This window comes from Microcaecilia unicolor, chromosome 2, assembly GCF_901765095.1.
Source record: "Microcaecilia unicolor chromosome 2, aMicUni1.1, whole genome shotgun sequence".
NCBI classification, from domain to species: domain Eukaryota; kingdom Metazoa; phylum Chordata; class Amphibia; order Gymnophiona; family Siphonopidae; genus Microcaecilia; species Microcaecilia unicolor.
Window position 1 is genome coordinate 27,744,073 of NC_044032.1, and position 18,283 is coordinate 27,762,355.

The 18,283-nt window shown below is 44.6% G+C and overlaps 1 protein-coding gene across 3 annotated transcripts in view; it reads left to right on the top strand.

The window, feature by feature from the left end:
- The window catches only part of LOC115462832 (ubiquitin-associated protein 2-like), a 434,768-nt gene that overhangs the window by 290,304 nt on the left and 126,181 nt on the right, over positions 1–18,283 (top strand). For all 3 annotated transcript variants that reach the window (XM_030192863.1, XM_030192864.1, XM_030192865.1), the window contains one exon: positions 8,185–8,365. In XM_030192863.1, the coding sequence (XP_030048723.1) occupies positions 8,185–8,365 (181 nt within the window). The remainder of the gene's footprint in view (positions 1–8,184; positions 8,366–18,283) is intronic.

An 18,283-nucleotide genomic window follows, 5' to 3' on the forward strand; every position in this document is an offset into this window, starting at 1 on the left:
CCTGGAATCCCATTTTCTGGAGCACCGAGAACAAAAAAGGCCAATAGACTCTGTCAAAAGCTTTTTCCGCATCAATAGACATGACAGAATATTATATTCATGGACCCACTGAATAATATGCAACAAAGATCGTATGTTGTCAAAGGTCTGTCTGCCAGTTATAAAGCCCACCTGATCAATGTGTACTAATCGAGGAAACACCCGCTGAAGCTGATGGGCCATTATTTTTGTCAAAATTTTATAGTCAGTGTCCAGAAGAGATATTGGTCTATAGGACCCACAATGAATTGGATTCTTATCCGGCTTCAGTAGCACCATAATGGCCGCCAGGCGCCACGTATATGGGAGTTCTTGCACTCTGTCAAATTCATGAAAACCCCTTTTTTTTTTTTTTTTTAGTTACATTTGTACCCCGCGCTTTCCCACTCATGGCAGGCTCAATGCGGCTTACATGGGGCAATGGAGGGTTAAGTGACTTGCCCTTAGTAAGACAGGTGCCAAATGAGAGCTATAAAGTTTATAGAATTTATTGGAAAATCCATCCAGTCCTGGGGCCTTATTAGATGACAGGTCCTTGATGGTCCATAGCACTTTCTCTAAGTCTATAGGTTTAGACAGGTGTTCGGTCTCTCCTTCATGCAAGGCCTGCAAAGGTATATGAGCCAAAAAGGTTTCTATCTCATGTTCAGCAGGAGTTTGTTCGGGTGTGTATAGGCCTTCATAAAATTGCAAGAAGCATGCATGTATCTCTTCCATGCTAGTTAGTAATACCCCATCACTCCCCTGAATAGAAAAAATATAATTACGCTGGGCTTGCAGTTTGATTTTATGCACCAGCAACCTGCTAGAGCGGTTATCAAATTCAAAATATTCCTGACGGGTTTCCTCTAACTGGTCAGCTATATCAGCCAGTTGTAGCTCCTGCAGTGACATGTGTAAATCATGGGCTCTGTCTGCATGAGACTGGTTCTGTGGATCGGCCTTACTCTCTTTTTCTGCCCGAGATAGCTGCCGGCGCAGGTTTACTTCTTTATCTCTCTTTGTTCTATTAAGATGGGAAACCAGTGCTATAATGAGGTCCCTTAGAACTGTTTTTAAGCCTTCCCAAAATATAATGGGGTCCACATCCCCCGTATCATTCAGGTCAAGATATTCTTTTAAGTATTTCTCTATGGTGTATGCATTCTTGGGTTCTAGTAATATCTGCTCATGTAATCGCCAATACCTAGTGCCCCGAGTGGCCACGCCCCATCGAAACTGTAAGACAACCGGAGCATGGTCTGACCAGGCCCTGGTATGTATCTGTACATCTTGCATCTCTTTTAAGATATGAGCATCCTCCAACCATAGATCTATACGAGAGTAGGACCCGTGGTGAGCTGAATAATATGTGAAATCCCTCTCCATGAGATGTCCCTGCCTCCATAAATCCAATAAATCCCAGCGAGCCAAGAATTGTTTAAGTGATCTGCACTCTTTCTGCGCATATAAAACTGCTGCACTGTTATCCTGTCTAGGATCCAGGGTGAGATTGAAGTCGCCCCCAAGGAGTATATGCCCTGTTCCCATTCTTAGTAATACTTTGCCCTGATCTTCCCAAAAAACACATTGTCCCTCATTGGGGCATAGATATACCCAAATGTGTATATCACAGCCCCCAATTATACCACGAGAAAACGATAGCGCCCCTCCCCATCCGACACAACTTTCAATATCTGCCAGGGGTGTCCGGAGGATAAAGCTATCAACACTCTTCTAGTTTTATTCTGTGAACTGTTGGACGCAAAAAAAATAGGATATTTTGAATGAACTACATAACGCTGGTGTAGAGGCTTTAGATGGGTTTCCTGAATAAAGGCAACATCCGTCCGAAGACGGATGAGCTCTCTAAACAGGAGTTTTCTCTTAACCAGAGTGTTCAAGCCCCTAACATTCAGGGTCAAACAGTTCACATTAGACATAACATATACGTTTCAAGAAGCAGTACTCACCTATAATCCCCCATATTAATGACCCCCCACCTTATGCCCCTTTTGACCCCAGAAAGTAAAACAATAATATCCCTTGAGACCACTGTATCCCCAACTAGCCCCTCACCCCCGTCTTTCCCCATCTTTTTATGTGGGCGACCCCCTCCTCGTTGAAGTACTTGAGAAGCCCACATGGTGCATAAGGAAGTGATACACTGCTATTGCAAACATTACTCAGTCATATTCAAGAGCAAACCATAGTCATTAATCCCCTCTTAACCAGAATCATCGGCACCTTATAGTCCAGACTTTTTGTGGGATATTAAGCTCCTTGATGACTGTTGCCGTTGAAGGCATCCTCGCCCATGGGACACTCGTTGCCACTTCGGCTTCCCATCCCCCTCCATGCCCCTTGCTTTGGTCTGGGATGATGGTTGCTCCAGCGAGTCCTGGGGGAGGAATGCTTGTGCCTCTTCAATAGAACTAACTCGATGTTGCTTGCCATCTTTGTAGAACACCAGTGCAAATGGATGTTGCCATTTATATCGCGTACCTTCCTCCCGCAGGAATTGCATTAGAGGGCGCAGTTCTGCCCTCCGTTTCAATGTAGTAGTGGCTAGGTCTTGGTAAATTTCAATATGGTATGTGTCCCATTCAAAGTCTTTTCGAAGCCTTTCTTTAGCCATTAAGGCTTTTTTTATCTTAAAATCCTTAAAGCAAGCGATAATGTCCTTAGCACGATTTTGCCTCCTAGCTCCCAATGTTCTGTGAGCCCTATCGATCATAATGGTTGCTGGATCTGCTGGGGAGGAGTCCATTGAAAGGAGCACCCCTGCTATTTTTTGGACCACTTGTTCGCAATTCATATATTCAGGCCACTCTGGGATTCCTCGGAACCGAAGGTTAGATTTCCGCAGTGCGTTTTTTTCTAGCAGAAAAGGTGCTGGTACTCAAATGTGGGGTGGGATGATCTATGAGTGAACCACCCCACAATAGCCAGGCCCCCTGCAACCAGTCACAGAATCTATGACAAGGCAGAATTGGTGTGTAGAGGCTGAGCTTTTTCAATAAAACTTGAGGTCCATGAGTCAATTGTAGCAGACAATGGAAAAGGTGCCGTACTCAGTACCCCGAAGTACCCCCTCAAAAAAAGCCCTGGATCTCCGACTTCTGATTTCCAGGTCCTCAATCTTATCCAGAAGATATCTAGTGCTGCTTTTATTGTCCTCCACTTTTTGGTTAATATTAGCTATCTCCGAAGCATGCTCCCTGCTAAGCGTTGGCCCAATTCAGCTAATTCAGTTCGGAGGTCTGCCCCCAGTACCGCTACTTCATTCCGTAGTGCTTTTATTTCAGACTGGATCACATTCAATGATGTCCCTGTCGCTCGAATCGGGTCCTCAGAATTCATGTCTGTTAAAGGGGATACCGCTTGCCTTTCGATGGCGGCCTCCATTGCATATGGATCAGGTGTTCCCTCCTCCGCCTCCATTTCCGTTCGTTCGCCCATCAGAGCTGCTGCCCGTTGTTGAAAGGCGAAATCTTGTAGATTGACCGCCCGCTGACGTCGATCTGTCATCGCTTATGTTTAGTGGAAGTTTGAGGCAAGAAGGCGTTGAAAATCCATCGCGAAAAGTTATATTGGTTTGCTCAAGAAATAGTTTTTAAAGCTTAGCAGCGCCGAGCTCCTCGTTCAGTCAGCCATTTTCGTCGATTACGTCACTTCCTCTCCTTCCAAATAATTCTTAGCTTCCTGTTTGATTTTTTTGGTGACCGCCACATACTAGACAGAAAATTTCAGTGTGGTGTCTGACACCTAGATCTTTTTCTCGAGTGCTTACTTCCAAGGTGGACACTAGCATCAGGTAACTATGATTCAGATAATTCTTCCCAATGTGCACCACTTGCATTTGTCCACATTAAATTTATTCTGCCATTTGGATGCCCAGCCTTCTAGTTTTCTGAGGTCTTCCTGCAATTTTTCACAGTCCACACATGTTTTGACAACTTTGAATAGTTTTGTGTCTGCAGATTTAATCACCTCACTTGTTCTGGTTTCTGGGTCATTTATAAATATGTTAAATAGCATTAGTCCCAGTACAGATCCCTGTGGTACTCCACCTTCCTCCATTCAGAAAAATGGCCATTTAACCCTACCCTCTGTTTTGTGTCTAATAACCAATTCCTAATTCACAGAAGGACATTGCGTCCTATTCCATGACTCCCTTATTTTCTCAGGAGTCTCTCATGAGGGCCATGGTGGAACCAGGGAGCGTGCCTGCATGAGCAGTGATGGTGCTGAAGGGCGGAGCAAGAGAATCCAGGACGACGACAGGGCAGAGTGAAGAGAGGAGAGAGCAGTGTCTATTGAGGAGGAGGAACGTGAAATGGAGACTTTACAGCAAGCGCATCCAAAGAGACATTATCGAGGGCCCACACTTGTGGAAGAATGTAATGGGATGTGGGATGAGGGAGGACAGAAGGTAGTGAAAAGGAGGAGATATCAGGCCATGGTATTGAGAATGAGGGAATGTGGGAAAGGGAAAGTCCAAAGAGGTTTGGGGAAATATAAGGTTGAAGGTATTATCTTTTTACATGAGTGGAACAGTGACCAGATGAGAGAAGAACAGAAAGACAAAAAGTGGCAGGAGATTGAAGCCCCCAATACCAAAAGTGGATTACAGTTCAGTGAGAGATCCACTAGAGCAGATGAAAATTTGTCAAGGGAGAATGTTATTACAAACTCAGATAAACGGAGGTTGGAGAGCAACAGAAGAGAACCAAAATATTAGAGAACATTAATGTTCTAATGGCCGAAGGAGATGACAGCCATACCACCACCATGTTTTATAGACAACAATATGAGTAGGGGTAGCCTTCAGAAATGATGCCGTGTCACCAGGAGACAGCCAGGTCTTGGTGATAGAATGTCGTCACGTCTGTGGCCGTGACCACCCTCAGCCTTACCTTGTTTCTGAGGGTCAGCCTCTGTGCTGGCTTCTGTCTCTGTGTTAGTTTTGTCTCTGGCTCTGTGTGCTGATTACTTCACTAGACCTCACCTGTGTGGGCTATGCCTCTCTGGGGAGCCAGCATCTAAGATGGCTGCCGCCTACTCTGTGCCAGCTTCCAAGATGGCTCCTGCTTGCCTTTCCTGTGTGTTCACTTCCTATGTGTTCCCAGCCTCCCCTTGGTGTGAGTGTGTTTCCTGCTCCTGTTTTGCGCAGGTGACATCATCAGTGAGGACCTTCATAAGGAAGTGCTGTGCTAGCATTCAGGGCCTTTGCATGGTGTTATGCCTTTAGGCCAGGTCAGGTTAGTTAGTGTTCTGCTGCACTACTGCTTAGCCTTTCTCTGGGTTCTGGCCCAGCTTCTCTTTGTGTCTGTGGACTGATAGTCCTTCTGTGTGGGCTCGGCCCTTCTGTTTGTGTCTATGGACTGCTAGTCCTTTCGTGGGGGGCTCTGCCCTGCTACTCTGTGTGGACTGCTTTTCCTTCTACTCCCTTGCTCTGTGTTTGGAGCCGGAAGCCTTCAGCCACTCTCCCTCGGGTTGTGGTGGGAGTCTGTAGCTTCAGCCTGACTCTGCTAGTTCGTGGTGTATTCTATTGTCTGCTGCCTGTCTCTGACTATTGCCTGAACCCCGATATTCTCTGCTTGCTGCCTGCCTCTGACTATTGCCTGAACCCCGATATTCTCTGCTTGCTGCCTGCCTCTGACTATTGCCTGAACCCCGATATTCTCTGCTTGCTGCCTGCCCTGACTATTGCCTGAACCCAGATATATTCTTCTGCCTGCTGCTAGCCCTAAGACTCTGTTATTTCCTGGTTACTCCTTCTGTTCGCCTGACGAGTTTGACTCCTGCTTGTTCCTGACTTTCCTCGCTTGCTGCCAGCCCTGACCCCTGCCGGTTCCTGTCGAACCCTGCTTGTATATCCTGAGGGGATATCCTGAACCCTCCTTCTGCCTAGCTAGGGCATTTACCCTGAGGGTTATCCTGAACCCTGCCTCTGCCTAGCTAGGGCATTTACCCTGAGTGTATATCCTGAACCCTGCTTGTATATCCTGAGTGTATATCCTGAACCCTGCTTGTGTATATCCTGAACCCTGCTTGTTTATCCTGAGTGTATATCCTGAGCCCTGCTTGTATATCCTGATTGTACATCCTGAATCCTGTCTCTGTCTAGCTAGTGGGTTTACCCTGCGGGTATTCCCTGAACCCCGTTTTGCCTAGCTTGCTGCGTGCCCTAGTCCTGGCTCCTGTTACGCTTTTGTTCATCTTGTCCCCTTGGTCTGTCTTGTGTTCCTTGCTAGTGGCAGCGCAGCAGCCTTCCATCTGAGACTAGTAGTTAGTCTAGCTTCCTCGTGTTCCCTGACCCAGGGTGGGTCCTCTGGATCTCCAGTGCCGGCCTCATCTTGCCGCCCACCCGCACGCTGGAGCTCAACTCCAGGGGAATGGTGGTCAGGTGCAGGTGAAGCTGTTCCTATTCTGCCGGTTCCAGTTGCCTGCCTCAGTCCTGACTGTAGTCCAGAGGTCCAGCCCTGTCCTTCCGTGTATCCAGTTCCAGGGTGGTCTTGCCTGCCACTGCCGCTCCTCGGCAGTGGTCCAAAGGCTCACATATTCCGGTTCTGCCTCGAGGACCTGACAGAATGCATAAGGCCCTCGAGAACCCGACAAATGTGTAGACACTGGTCAGTGATAAAAGTCCTGAATAAGAGGACCTTTTTGTCACATTAAGTGAGCATTCAGCAAACTAGCTTTTAGGTGGGAAACAGCCAAGGAAGGAACCTTAGTTGTAGAGAGAGTGGGTATAACCTAAAGAAAGCAAGAGCTGTGAGTATGCTATCTAACCTAGACAGAGGAGCAAGGGGATGTCTTCCCCAAATAACTGGTATCATTGATTGGAAGTTATTAGCAATAAACCCAGTAAAAGGCATGGCAAAGTGGAGCAGATCAACACTGTCCAAGATAGTCAGAGTAATGAAAGCTGAGAGAAAGCACAGCATACCTGTGGAAACGTAGGTGCACAGGAGCAACACCTGCTCCTTGGTTGCACACCTTTGGTGCCAGTGTCTTGTTGCCATTGAGCTTTTGAAGTGGGAGAAAATGACATTAACCTGCCAGGACAGCTGGAGTGCTAGAGTTGTGTCTGAAGTGTGAAACTGCACAGTTGTAGTGCCTGCAGTAACAGAGAAAGTGAGCGAGGTACAGCAGAAACAGTGAGTAAACTATTCAACCAAAGGAAAAAGTGAGGTAGCTGACTGAACTTGATGTAACTCTTCACAGTCTTTTCCTCCATACCAAATTTGATCCTATTATATTTTACCCCCAGACACTCTCGACCCCTTATGTCACTGGTATTCACTCCTAGTCCTTGAGGACTGAAAACAGGTCAGGTTTTCACGATATCCCTAATGAATATGCTTGTGAGAGAGAACTTGAAAACCTGTTCAGAGTGCAGCCCTCAACAGCTAAGAGTGAATATTGGTGCCTTATGTTTAATTACTTTTCAACATCCAATTGTAGGGAAGAATAAAAAGCCACTAATATAGCTGTGCCATTCTTACTCCTCAGTCTTTTCACATATGCTGCATGTTTACGATTTAATGGAAACATGAGCTAATAGTGCTGCCCATTCACTATATCCTGCTTACCAAATTTATAAGAATTTTTGTAAGCCTTTGTTTTGCAAATGAAATGGCTTTTAAAATCAAATGTTTAACATTCTGTTTGCTTAGTGGCCCTCTTAGGGTGGAACCCGGTCCCAGAAACTTTGAGGAGGCTTGTGTCTTCTCTAGCTTCCAGATTTATCAGCTTACTGGCAAAGATCTGCATGATATTAGAACTTTACACATGTGATCATTGCACAGTGAAAGCAGAAAACATCATAATGTGATCTTTCTGTACCTGGAATCCTAAAAATCATAATTTTATTTTCCAACATATTATTTTGGAAAGAACACCTCTTGACCTCTGCATTCTTTTTTTCTGTGTTCTGACTTTGTAAAGGATTAAACTTTAATTAATGAAGTAAGCTAATATAAACTGGAAGACAAATGGTGGGCATGCATAAACTGAGGTTTCTGTTAGGAAGAAGCGACATCTTAAATTAAGATAGTAGATATGACGTAAATTGATTTAGTTGCTTACCTGATTATTATTTGATGTGTGTGAGTCACACTGCAATACTGAATTGCTCTTGTCTCATCTCATCTCTAGCACACTAGTGTTGAGAACACACCCTCAACAACTTTTTCTACTGTTTCAACGTCAACTATAAGCAGCACCTCTTCAGTCAGCATGGCAAGCAGTATGAACAGTACCAGCAGCCTGGGTCTCAATGTTACCAGTGTGTCCATGCCAGTTGCTACCACACGGGCAACTCCTTTAGTATCATCAGGTACAAAACAGCATTGAAATGGCAGGGTGTCTTTTAGGTTTGCATGCAAAATATGCTTTCTTAAATGCTTTTTATGAAAACAGTAATAACTCAAGAGGCTGATGCTCAAAGCCACACACACATGGGCCCACAACACATCAGTAATACAAAAAACTAGCTCAGCAATGCTCAAAGCAAATTATATTTAAATGTTATGTACAGTTAAAAATCGTGCTATTAAACAGGAAGTGGAGAGAGAAACGTGCACAGAAAGGTTTTGCAGTAAGCATAGCTCTTGTGCACATGCCCAGACAAAAACAGAAGTGCAATCATATTCTTCAACACCTAAATATGAGCCTCACAAATATTACTAAGAAATGGAATTTTTGCAAGGTTCATATTTAGTAGCGAATGTGTGCTTTTTACTTTTTGGTTTTACTTTGACATTCATGTATGTTTGTTCCTTCCTGTCTGTCTTTAAAACTTGCAGGAGCCGCCTTCTGCTTGATAAAGAAAACAAAACTGGCAATTCTGTGTGAGCAATTGATTAGAAATCCTCTCAATACCTTTTACACTGTCCCTGACTATTGAAGATCTTTGGTGTTACAAGCCATCATTTCCTTCTGTGCATTCCAGCGCTTCTGTCTCTGCATTGCAAAGGAATATTTAATGACCTCATTACCATACTTTTAATACAATTTGCATCCATCTTTACTGAGCTTGTTAACACCAGCACTCGTGCCCTCTGAACATTTGGTGCACAATAAGATGTGTGCAAACCTGGCGTTAACCGCATGTTAATGCTATTTCATCTGCCATTTGGATGCCCAGTCTTCCAATATCCTAAGGTCTTCCTGTGAGTCCGCATGTGTTTTTAACAACCTTGAATAGTTTCATCTGCATATTTAATCACCTTGCTCGTCCCAATTTTCAGATCATTTATAAATATGTTAAGTAGCACCGGTCTCAGTACAGATCCCAGCAGCACTCCACTATTCACCCTCATCCATTGAGTGAAATGGCCATTTAACACTGCCCTGTTTTCTGTCCAATAACAATTCCTAATCCCCAACAGAACATTGGCTTCTATCCCATTACTCTTTAATTTTCTCAGGAATCTCTCATGAGGAACTTGTCAAAAGCTTTCTGAAAATCTAGATACACTACATCAACTGGCTCACCTTTATCTCTTTAGCCTTTATTTTCTCAGCCACTTGCTTGGAGAACCATATCGGTTTCCTTTTTCTCTTACTTTTATTTACTCTCCTTATGTAAAGGTTTGTGGCCCTATTTATAGCTTCTTTCAGCCTAGACCACTGTCCTTCCACTTCTCGTACGTCCTCCCAGCCCATCAGCTCCTTCCTCAGGTATTCCCCCATTTTACTAAAGTCAGCATGCTTGAAATCCAGGACTTTGAGTTTTGAGTGGCCGCCCTCCACTTCAGCTGTCATATCAAACCAAACTGTTTGATGGTCACTGCTGCCCAGGTAGGCACCCACTTGGACATTTGACACACTATCCCCATTTGTGAGCACCAGATCCAGCATCACTCCCTCTCTCGTGGGTTCCGTCACCATTTGAGCAGAGCACTTCTTTCCGATTCCGCAGATGGAACCTTCCAATCTACATCCGGCAGATTGAAATCTCCCAACAACAGCACCTCTCTCTTCTTTCCCAACTTATGAATATCTGCGATCAGATCTTTATCTACAGGCCGGTAAGCCTCACTTTGGTTATTGGAAAAGTAATGGAAGCGATGCTGAAGGAAAGGATAGTGAATTTCCTGGAAGCCAATAAGTTGCAAGATCCGAGACAACATGGTTTTACCAAAAGTAAATCGTGCCAAACGAATCTCATTGAATTCTTTGACTGGGTGACTGGAGAATTGAATCATTGACGTGCTATAGACGTAATCTACTTAGATTTCAGCAAAGCTTTTGACACTGTTCCCCACAGGAGGCTCTTGAATAAACTGGACAGGCTGAAGATAGGACCTGACGTGGTGAACTGGATTAGGAACTGGTTGACGGACAGACGCCAGAGGATGATCACCGCTGCTAGCCTTTCAGGCTGAGTTGCCTATTGCTCAGACCGAGTGGCAGAAGGATGCTGGACTGTTTTGGAAAAGCGACGGAGACATCAATCATCTGAAGACAAGACAAAACCTGTAATTTCTTTCTCTATAATATCACCAAAATTCTTCCCTTCCTTTCTGATACACTACCAAAAACCTTACCCACACTCTTATCACCTCTTGCTTGGACTACTGCAACTTGCTTCTCACAGATCTTGCACTAAGATTATTATTATTTATTGCATTTGTATCCCACATTTTCCCACCTATTTGAGGCTCAATGTGGTTTACATAGTTTTATTACATTGTCGTTCCAGGATATCAGATACAGTTAGTGATGTGCAGAGATTACATAAAGGAAGAAAGAAGGGAGTAATTAGGGTAGGTGTAGAAGGTGGGCTTTCATAACTGAGTTGGTTGGTGAGGTGGAATAGTGAGGTTATATGTTCTCATTGTAGGCTTTATTGAAGAAGTATGTCTTCAAAGATTTGCGAAAGTTGTTTCGTCGATTGTTTTCAGGTCTGTAGGTAGTGCATTCCATAGCACTACCTACAGATATATCTCTCCCCTTCAATCTGTTCAAAATTCTGCATGACTTATATTCTGCCAGTGTCGCTATGCTCATATTAGCCCTCTCCTCAAGTCAGTTCATTGGCTCTCTATCCATTTCCGCACACAATTCAAACTCCTCTTATTTACTTACAAGCCCATTCACTCTGCAACTCCTCAGTATCTCTCTATTTTTATCGCTCCCTACACTCGTCCCCGGGAACTCCGTTCATCGGGTAAATCCCTTTTATCTGTACCCTTCTTCACTACCAACTCCAGACTCCATTCATTTTATCTTGCTACACCATACACCTGGAATATTCCTGAATCAGTATGTCAAGCTCCATCTTTGGCCGTCTTAGCTCTGCTAAAAGCCCACCTTTTTAAGGTTGCTTTTACTCCTCCTCCTCCTCCTACTTATCATTTCTATAGCGCTACTAGACGTGCGCAGCACTGTACACTTGAACATGAAGAGAGAGTCCCTGCTTGACAGAACTTGCAATCTAGTTAGGACAGACAAACAAGACAAATAAGAGATAAGGGAATTACTAAGGAGGGGATGATAAAATAAGGGTACTAAACAACTGAATAAGGGTTAGGAGTTAAAAGCAACATCAAAAAGGTGGGCTTTTTGCCTAGATTTGTAGACGGACAGGGATGGAGCTTAACGTACTGGCTCAGGAAGTCTATTCCAGGCATATGGTGCAGCAAGATAAAAGGAATGGCATCTGGAGTTAGCGGTGGAGAAGGGTGCAGATAAGAGAGATTTACCCAGTGAATGGAGTTCCTGGGGAGGAGTGTAGGGGGAGATGAGAGTGGAGAGGTACTGAGGAGCTGCAGAGTGAATGCACTTGTAGGTCAATTAGAGGAGTTTGAACTGTATGCGGAAACAGGGAGAGGGCTAATATGAGCATAGCGACATTGGCGGAATATTAGTCGTGCAGCTGAATTTTGAACAGATTGAAGAGGAGATAGATGGCTAAGTGGGAGACCTGTGAGAAGCAAGTTGCAATAGTCTAAGCGAGAGGTGATAAGAATGTGGATAAAGGTTCTGGTAGTATTCTCAGAAAGGAAAGGGCAAATTTTGGTGATACTATAGAGAAAGAAACGACAGGTTTTAGCAGTCTGCTGAATATGTGCAGAGAAGGAGAGAGAGGAGTCGAAGATGACCCCAAGGTTGCGAGCTGATGAGACAGGGAGGATGAGAGTGTTATCCACAGAAATAGAGACTGGGGGAAGAGGAGAGGTTGGTTTAGGGGGAAAGTTAAGAATCTCAGTCTTGGTCATGTTTAGTTTCAGATGGCGGTGAGACATCCAGGCAGCAGTATCAGACAGCAGGCTGATACTTTGGCTTGGATTCCTGCTGAGATTTCTGGTGTGGAGAGGTAGATCTGGGAGTCATCAGCATAAAGATGATACTGAAAACCATGGGATGAGATCAGAGTACCAAGGGAAGAAGTATAGATAGAGAAAAGAAGAGGTCCCAGGACAGATCCCTGAGGTACACCAACTGACAGTGGGACAGAAGTGGAGGAGGATCCACCAGAGTATACACTAAAAGTACGATGGGAGAGATAAGAAGAAAACCAGAAAAGAACAGAACCCTGAAATCCAAGTGAGGACAGCGTATCAAGGAGTAGGCTGTGATCAACAGTGTCAAAAGCAGCAGATAGATCGAGAAGGATGAGGACAGAATAGAGACCTTTGGATCTGGCCAGGGTTAGGTCGTTGGAGACTTTAGCAAGCGCTGTTTCAGTTGAATGAAGGGGGCAAAAGCCAGGTTGAAGTGGATCAAGAATAGCTTGAGATGAAAGAAAGTCAAGGCAACGGCGGTGAACAGCATGTTCAAGTTTCTTGGATAGGAGAGGGAGGCGGGAGATGGGGCGAGAGTTGGAAGGACAGGTCTGTTTTATCATTCCCTTATCCCTTATGTTTATCTGTCTGGATTAGATTGTAAGCTGTGTCAAGCAGGGACTATCTCTTATATGTTCAGTGTACAGCATTGCATTTGTCTAGTAGCACTATAGTAGTAGTATTCGATGCTCATTTTAAGAGACTCCACAAGTTGCATGTCCAAAGAGTTTTACTCTGTTACTTGTAGGAAACAAACTTCTTCCATCTCTTAGATTGATTTTGTTCTTTTCCAAGCCTGGTATAAGAGCTTCGCTGGATCAAAGCTTACTGGATGAAAGCGGCCAGTGAGGCTGTTTTTTTTTTTTTTTTTTAATAGAAGTAAACAAATTCCAAGAGGTTTGAGAGCTTATTCTACTTGGGAACAAACCTGAACTGAAGCCTGAGCGCTGTCACCTTGGCCATCACTTCATTTGCCTGTGAAACATTACAGACTTGATGTGCTAGCCAAAGGTGAGTCAGCCCTTGGCAGAACACTTATTCAGGAGGCCTTGTCTTCCCTCTCCCAGTGAGAGTCTGCTTGGGTATATCCCACTTGTTTGGACTGGTATGGCAAGGATGATAAGGAAGGTGAAATTTAGTCAAATGTGTTAATTTTCTTTCCTTGAGTCCTGCCATACCAGTCCAGGACCCACCATAGAAGACTTAGTTCTAAGAGGCTCATTGAGTTGTCTGCTCTTCTCTTTTTGTGGTGTTTATAATTCTGAAATTGTTTATATTTTATGCCTCAGTGGTTAGATGGGGCTGTCGTGTGAGATATAGACCTATTTCTGCTTTTGCAGTAGCATACTGGAAAATTCCAGAAGGCACCAGCATATATAGGACTGAATTATCTAAAGGTGCTGAAAAATTGGCGTTGACTAAAACAAAAACCACGCTAAGCACTGTTCTATAAATGACACTCATTTAGGCACTGTTTATGGTAGTGATTCCCAAGTCCAGTCCTGGAGTACCCCTTGCTAGTCAGGTTTTTAGGATATCCACAATGAATATGCATGAACTTTGCATATACTGCCTCCATTATATGCAAATCTCTCATGCATATTCATTGTGGATATCTTGAAAACCTGACTGGCAAGGGATACTCCAGGACTGGACTTGGGAAACACTGGTTTATAGGATAGTGCTTGGCACTGGGACCCACGCCTAACTTTAGGCACAACCATTTACACCAACTAAACTTTGGCATAGATCCCCCTTATTGTATAATCGTGCGCATAAATTGCAGGATGCCTCCAATTCACCCATGACCCACCTGTTGCGACACCCCATTTTTTGGAGCAGTGCACATAAGTTTGTGCGTGCAACTTAATTGATTTCGATTAGCATTGATAGAGCCCAATTGGCGCATTATTCAATTAAATTGCGCTTGCAAACTGAGGGTGCCTAAATTTGCACATACAGTTTTAGCGCCATTTATAGAATTGAAGGGATACTGATGACATTACTGGAAAATATTGGTATTTTTGCCTCCATCAGTTGGTAGAAAAGGACACAGCCAACTTGTTTGGACTGATATGGCAGAACTCATATGACTAAATTTCATCATCCCTCCTAGTCAGATCAGTATCGAGGGCGCTTTAGTCCCAGTATGTACAGGAGTACAGTATTTGGAAATAACAGTAGATAACATATTTGACCTTGCATTTGCAGATAGCAGAAGTAATTAGGTAATTCTGCTACACAGATTAAAACCATTTTTGATACCACCTGGTTTTATCATTAACTTTAGTTAATGCGATTGGCTATATGTCAGTCTCTGAAAGGTAATTTTTAAGGTGTATGCCAGTGGTTCCAAAACCTGGTCCTGGAGGCACCCCAGCTAGTCAGGTTTTCAGGATATCCAGAATGAATATTCATGAGAGAGATTTGCATGCAGTAGAAGCAGTGCATGCAAATCTCTCTCACGAATATTGATCGTGGATATCCTGAAAACCTGACTGGCTGGGATGCCTCCAGGAGCAGGTTTGAGAATCAGTGATCTAAGCAATTAGAACATAATATAGCAACCCATATGATTACAAGCAGTAACGTTTTGAATCCTTTTACTCTTATTATCTAACCATCACTAATTGCCTGTAAGGTATTATATACAATTTAACTTACTATTAGAGCTGCACATTTTAATGTATTAATCGCATTCCCCCTTCCCCTGGTGGCCCTGTTATCTTTCCAGTACAGGCAGCAGCGCTAAGCACTCACTGCTTCTGTCCAGCTGGAGCCCTCCCTGTGTAGCATCCTGCCTCCTCTGATGAAGCTTCCTGTTTCCTGCGGACAGAATGCTAGAGAGGGAGGGCTTTGGCTGGAGAGAAGAGCAAGCATGTGCTTATCTCTGCTTTCTGTACAGGAAAGTTTGAAAGGTTGCCAGAGGAGGGGGATTGAGATGCCAGCAAATGTGAGGGCGGCAGAAGGAAGGAAAGCTGCTGGAGCATGGGGAGGGGGGGGGGGGAGAAGAGGAAGGAGAGAAAAAGATGCCGGAGCACCGGTGGGAGGGAGCGATTGGTCCATTTAGAACAGACAAAAATATGCTGGGGAGAGGGAGGAGTCTCAGACCAAAGCATCCTGTCTCAAGTGGGGTTTGTATGTGAGGAAAGGGGAGGGGAAGAGAGACTGGATGAGATGGTGCCCATGGAGAGAAGGGGAATGGAGACCGGAGGAGATGGTGCCCATGTAAGGGAAGGGAGGTGGGAGCCAATGGTGCCCTTGGAGGGGGTGAAGGGTTAGTTATCTTTATCTTTACCTCATTTTTGTCTTACTGTATTGTAGTCTATTGCTTTACCCTTTGTCTAGTTTCATGTGAGTATAGTGGCGCTCATTTTTGAAAGTGTCATAAATCAACATTCAGCTGAAACTCTTCTCAAAACGTCCAAATCAATATTTTCAAAACCTGTTTTGCAAACGTCTGTCTATGCAATTTGTCACCAGTGCGTCTAAAGGGGGTGTATCAAGGCGTTTTGAAGGTGGGCTTAGGGCGTACTTAACATTTGGACGTTTTACAGCAATAATAGAACAAAATGAAAATGTCCAGGTTAAAAATCTAAATGCTTGGGTCTAGACCTGTTTTTAAAATGAATAAGGCACAAAAGGTGCCCTAAATAACTAGATGACCCCCCCTCCTTACTTCCCCCTTCTTACATCCAAATCATCAAACTATATCGAACCTTATAACATCGAAATATGAAACTCCCCTTCCTCCCCCCACCCCCAGAAAACCCCTCCCTCGGTTGATCACCACTCTGTACGTTAGTACATCAAATAATTGATCATGTGTTAAGTAATCGACTTCTGGCTAATGGTGTTAGTATGGTCCAGTAAGGCTCCCATATCTGGGTAAAGCATCAGCCTGCCAATGAGTCTGTCTCTTGAACTCCACGCCACTCCTTGGATGCCAGGTGGATCATCAACGATCTCCATTGCTGCATTGTAGGTGGATCTGCTGACAACCATTGTTTTAATATGCATTTTTTCCCCAACAATACTGCACGTTTTAAGAAACTCGTATATCCCTTTGCCACATGAGCATAGCTGGTCGTCATGTCCAGCGCCAAAGCATAGACACCTGATGTGCCATCTGTTGCCAGAAGAGGTACACTGTAGGACTGGCCCAGAACATATGACCAAGGATGGTATGTCTCTGCGCACATTTAGGGCATGCGTCGTCTGCTCGCAGAGCGGCTAAATAAACTCTATGAGGGGATATATACATGCGCAACAAAAATTTATATTGAAACTCTCTATATGATACATCACTGAGCATGGTCCCGCATTGGAGTATGCAGCATTTACATTTTTCCACCGTCAGTTGTATACCTAGGAGGCATATTTTCAAAGCACATAGCCTTCCAAAGTTCCATAGAAACCTATGGAACTTTGGAAGGCTAAGTGCTTTGAAAATATACTAGGTCTGCGTTCTACAGGTGCAAATACCGTTCATATTTTAGCTCCAGAACACAATCCTGGAGTTCCTTATGATAACTGAGTGGAACTAAATTTTGTGTGGCTAACTAATAAACCTCCACTAATCTCTTATGAAAGGACAAGAAGAGCATGCTAGGGGAGAAAATGCTAATGTAATGCTTTAGTTGCCCATAAGCAAACCAAGCCAAGCCCGATAAATTGTGGGTAGCTTGTAGGTCTACCGGGGCTTCAGCTTACCTACCTCATCAGTCACATGAAAAAGGTAAATCAAGCCCTTTCCTGCCCAGTGCTCAAAGAATGAATTTAGCATTCCTGGGGTGAATGCTGCATTACCACAAATTGGTAGTAGTGGTGTGGTGTTTGGAAGCCAAATATGTGCAAACCTGATGCCAAGCCATCCATAATAGGGCATAAAAGAGTATGCATCTTTCTGTATGAGGTGCTGGAGGCGGCGATGGCGACACATGCAACAACGTACTAAAATGCCAGGGAGCTCTGAATGCCACCTCAGCCACCGTAATTGAAAAATTTGATATATTTCTAAACCAATCTGCAATGTGCCTCATTATGTAGGCCAATGCAAATAGACGTATATCCAATATAGAGGCCTGCACGGAAATGGAGTTTGCGGGGATCCCGCAGAGCCCACGGGAATCCCCTCCCGGGTCAGCGGGAGTGCCGCGGTGGATGGAAACAGACATGCGGGAATCCCTTGGGGATGGAGGATGTTCTGGCGGGATTCCCATGGGGACGCACCGCACACATACCTTTGTTTGTGAGAGCCCGCTGCTTTTCTGCTGATCTGTCCCCCTATCATAAGTACATAAGTAGTGCCATACTGGGAAAGACCAAAGGTCCATCTAGCCCAGCATCCTGTCACCGACAGTGGCCAATCCAGACAAGTTATACCTAAAAATGCGGAATTTTTCCAAGTCCATTTAATAGCGGTCTATGCTGCAGTGCTGGTTCGCCAATCGCCCCTTCTTCTTTTAGTTGGTGGAGACACCAAGCTCTCCTCCAGTGGGAAAAGAAGGATGCCCTCAACTGCCCCGTCACAGGGACGGCCAAATTTCAAGGGGGGGGGGGGGTGTTGGGCACAGCAAAGGCGCGTGGATGTCCTTCTCAAAGAAACGTCCATTTTGGGCTTCCTCAACTGCTCCATCGCAGGAACAGCCAAATATTTCAAGGGGTTGCTGGGCATACCAAAGGCGCATGGATATCCTTCTCAAAGAAACATCCATTTTGGGCGTCCTCAATTGCCCCGTCGCAGGGACGGCCAAATTTGAACGGGGTGTTGGAGGCATACCAAAGGTGGGACTTAAGCGCCTAACACGTAAACGTCCTTTATCCATAATCTAAAAAAAAAAAAAGGACGTCCCTGACGAGCACACACGTTTTCACCCGGGTCTCTCTCTGTCTCAACTCAAGTTCAACACGTGCAGGAGATTTGCTCAAGTTGTATGTAGTGAGTCTTCCAGGCACTTACA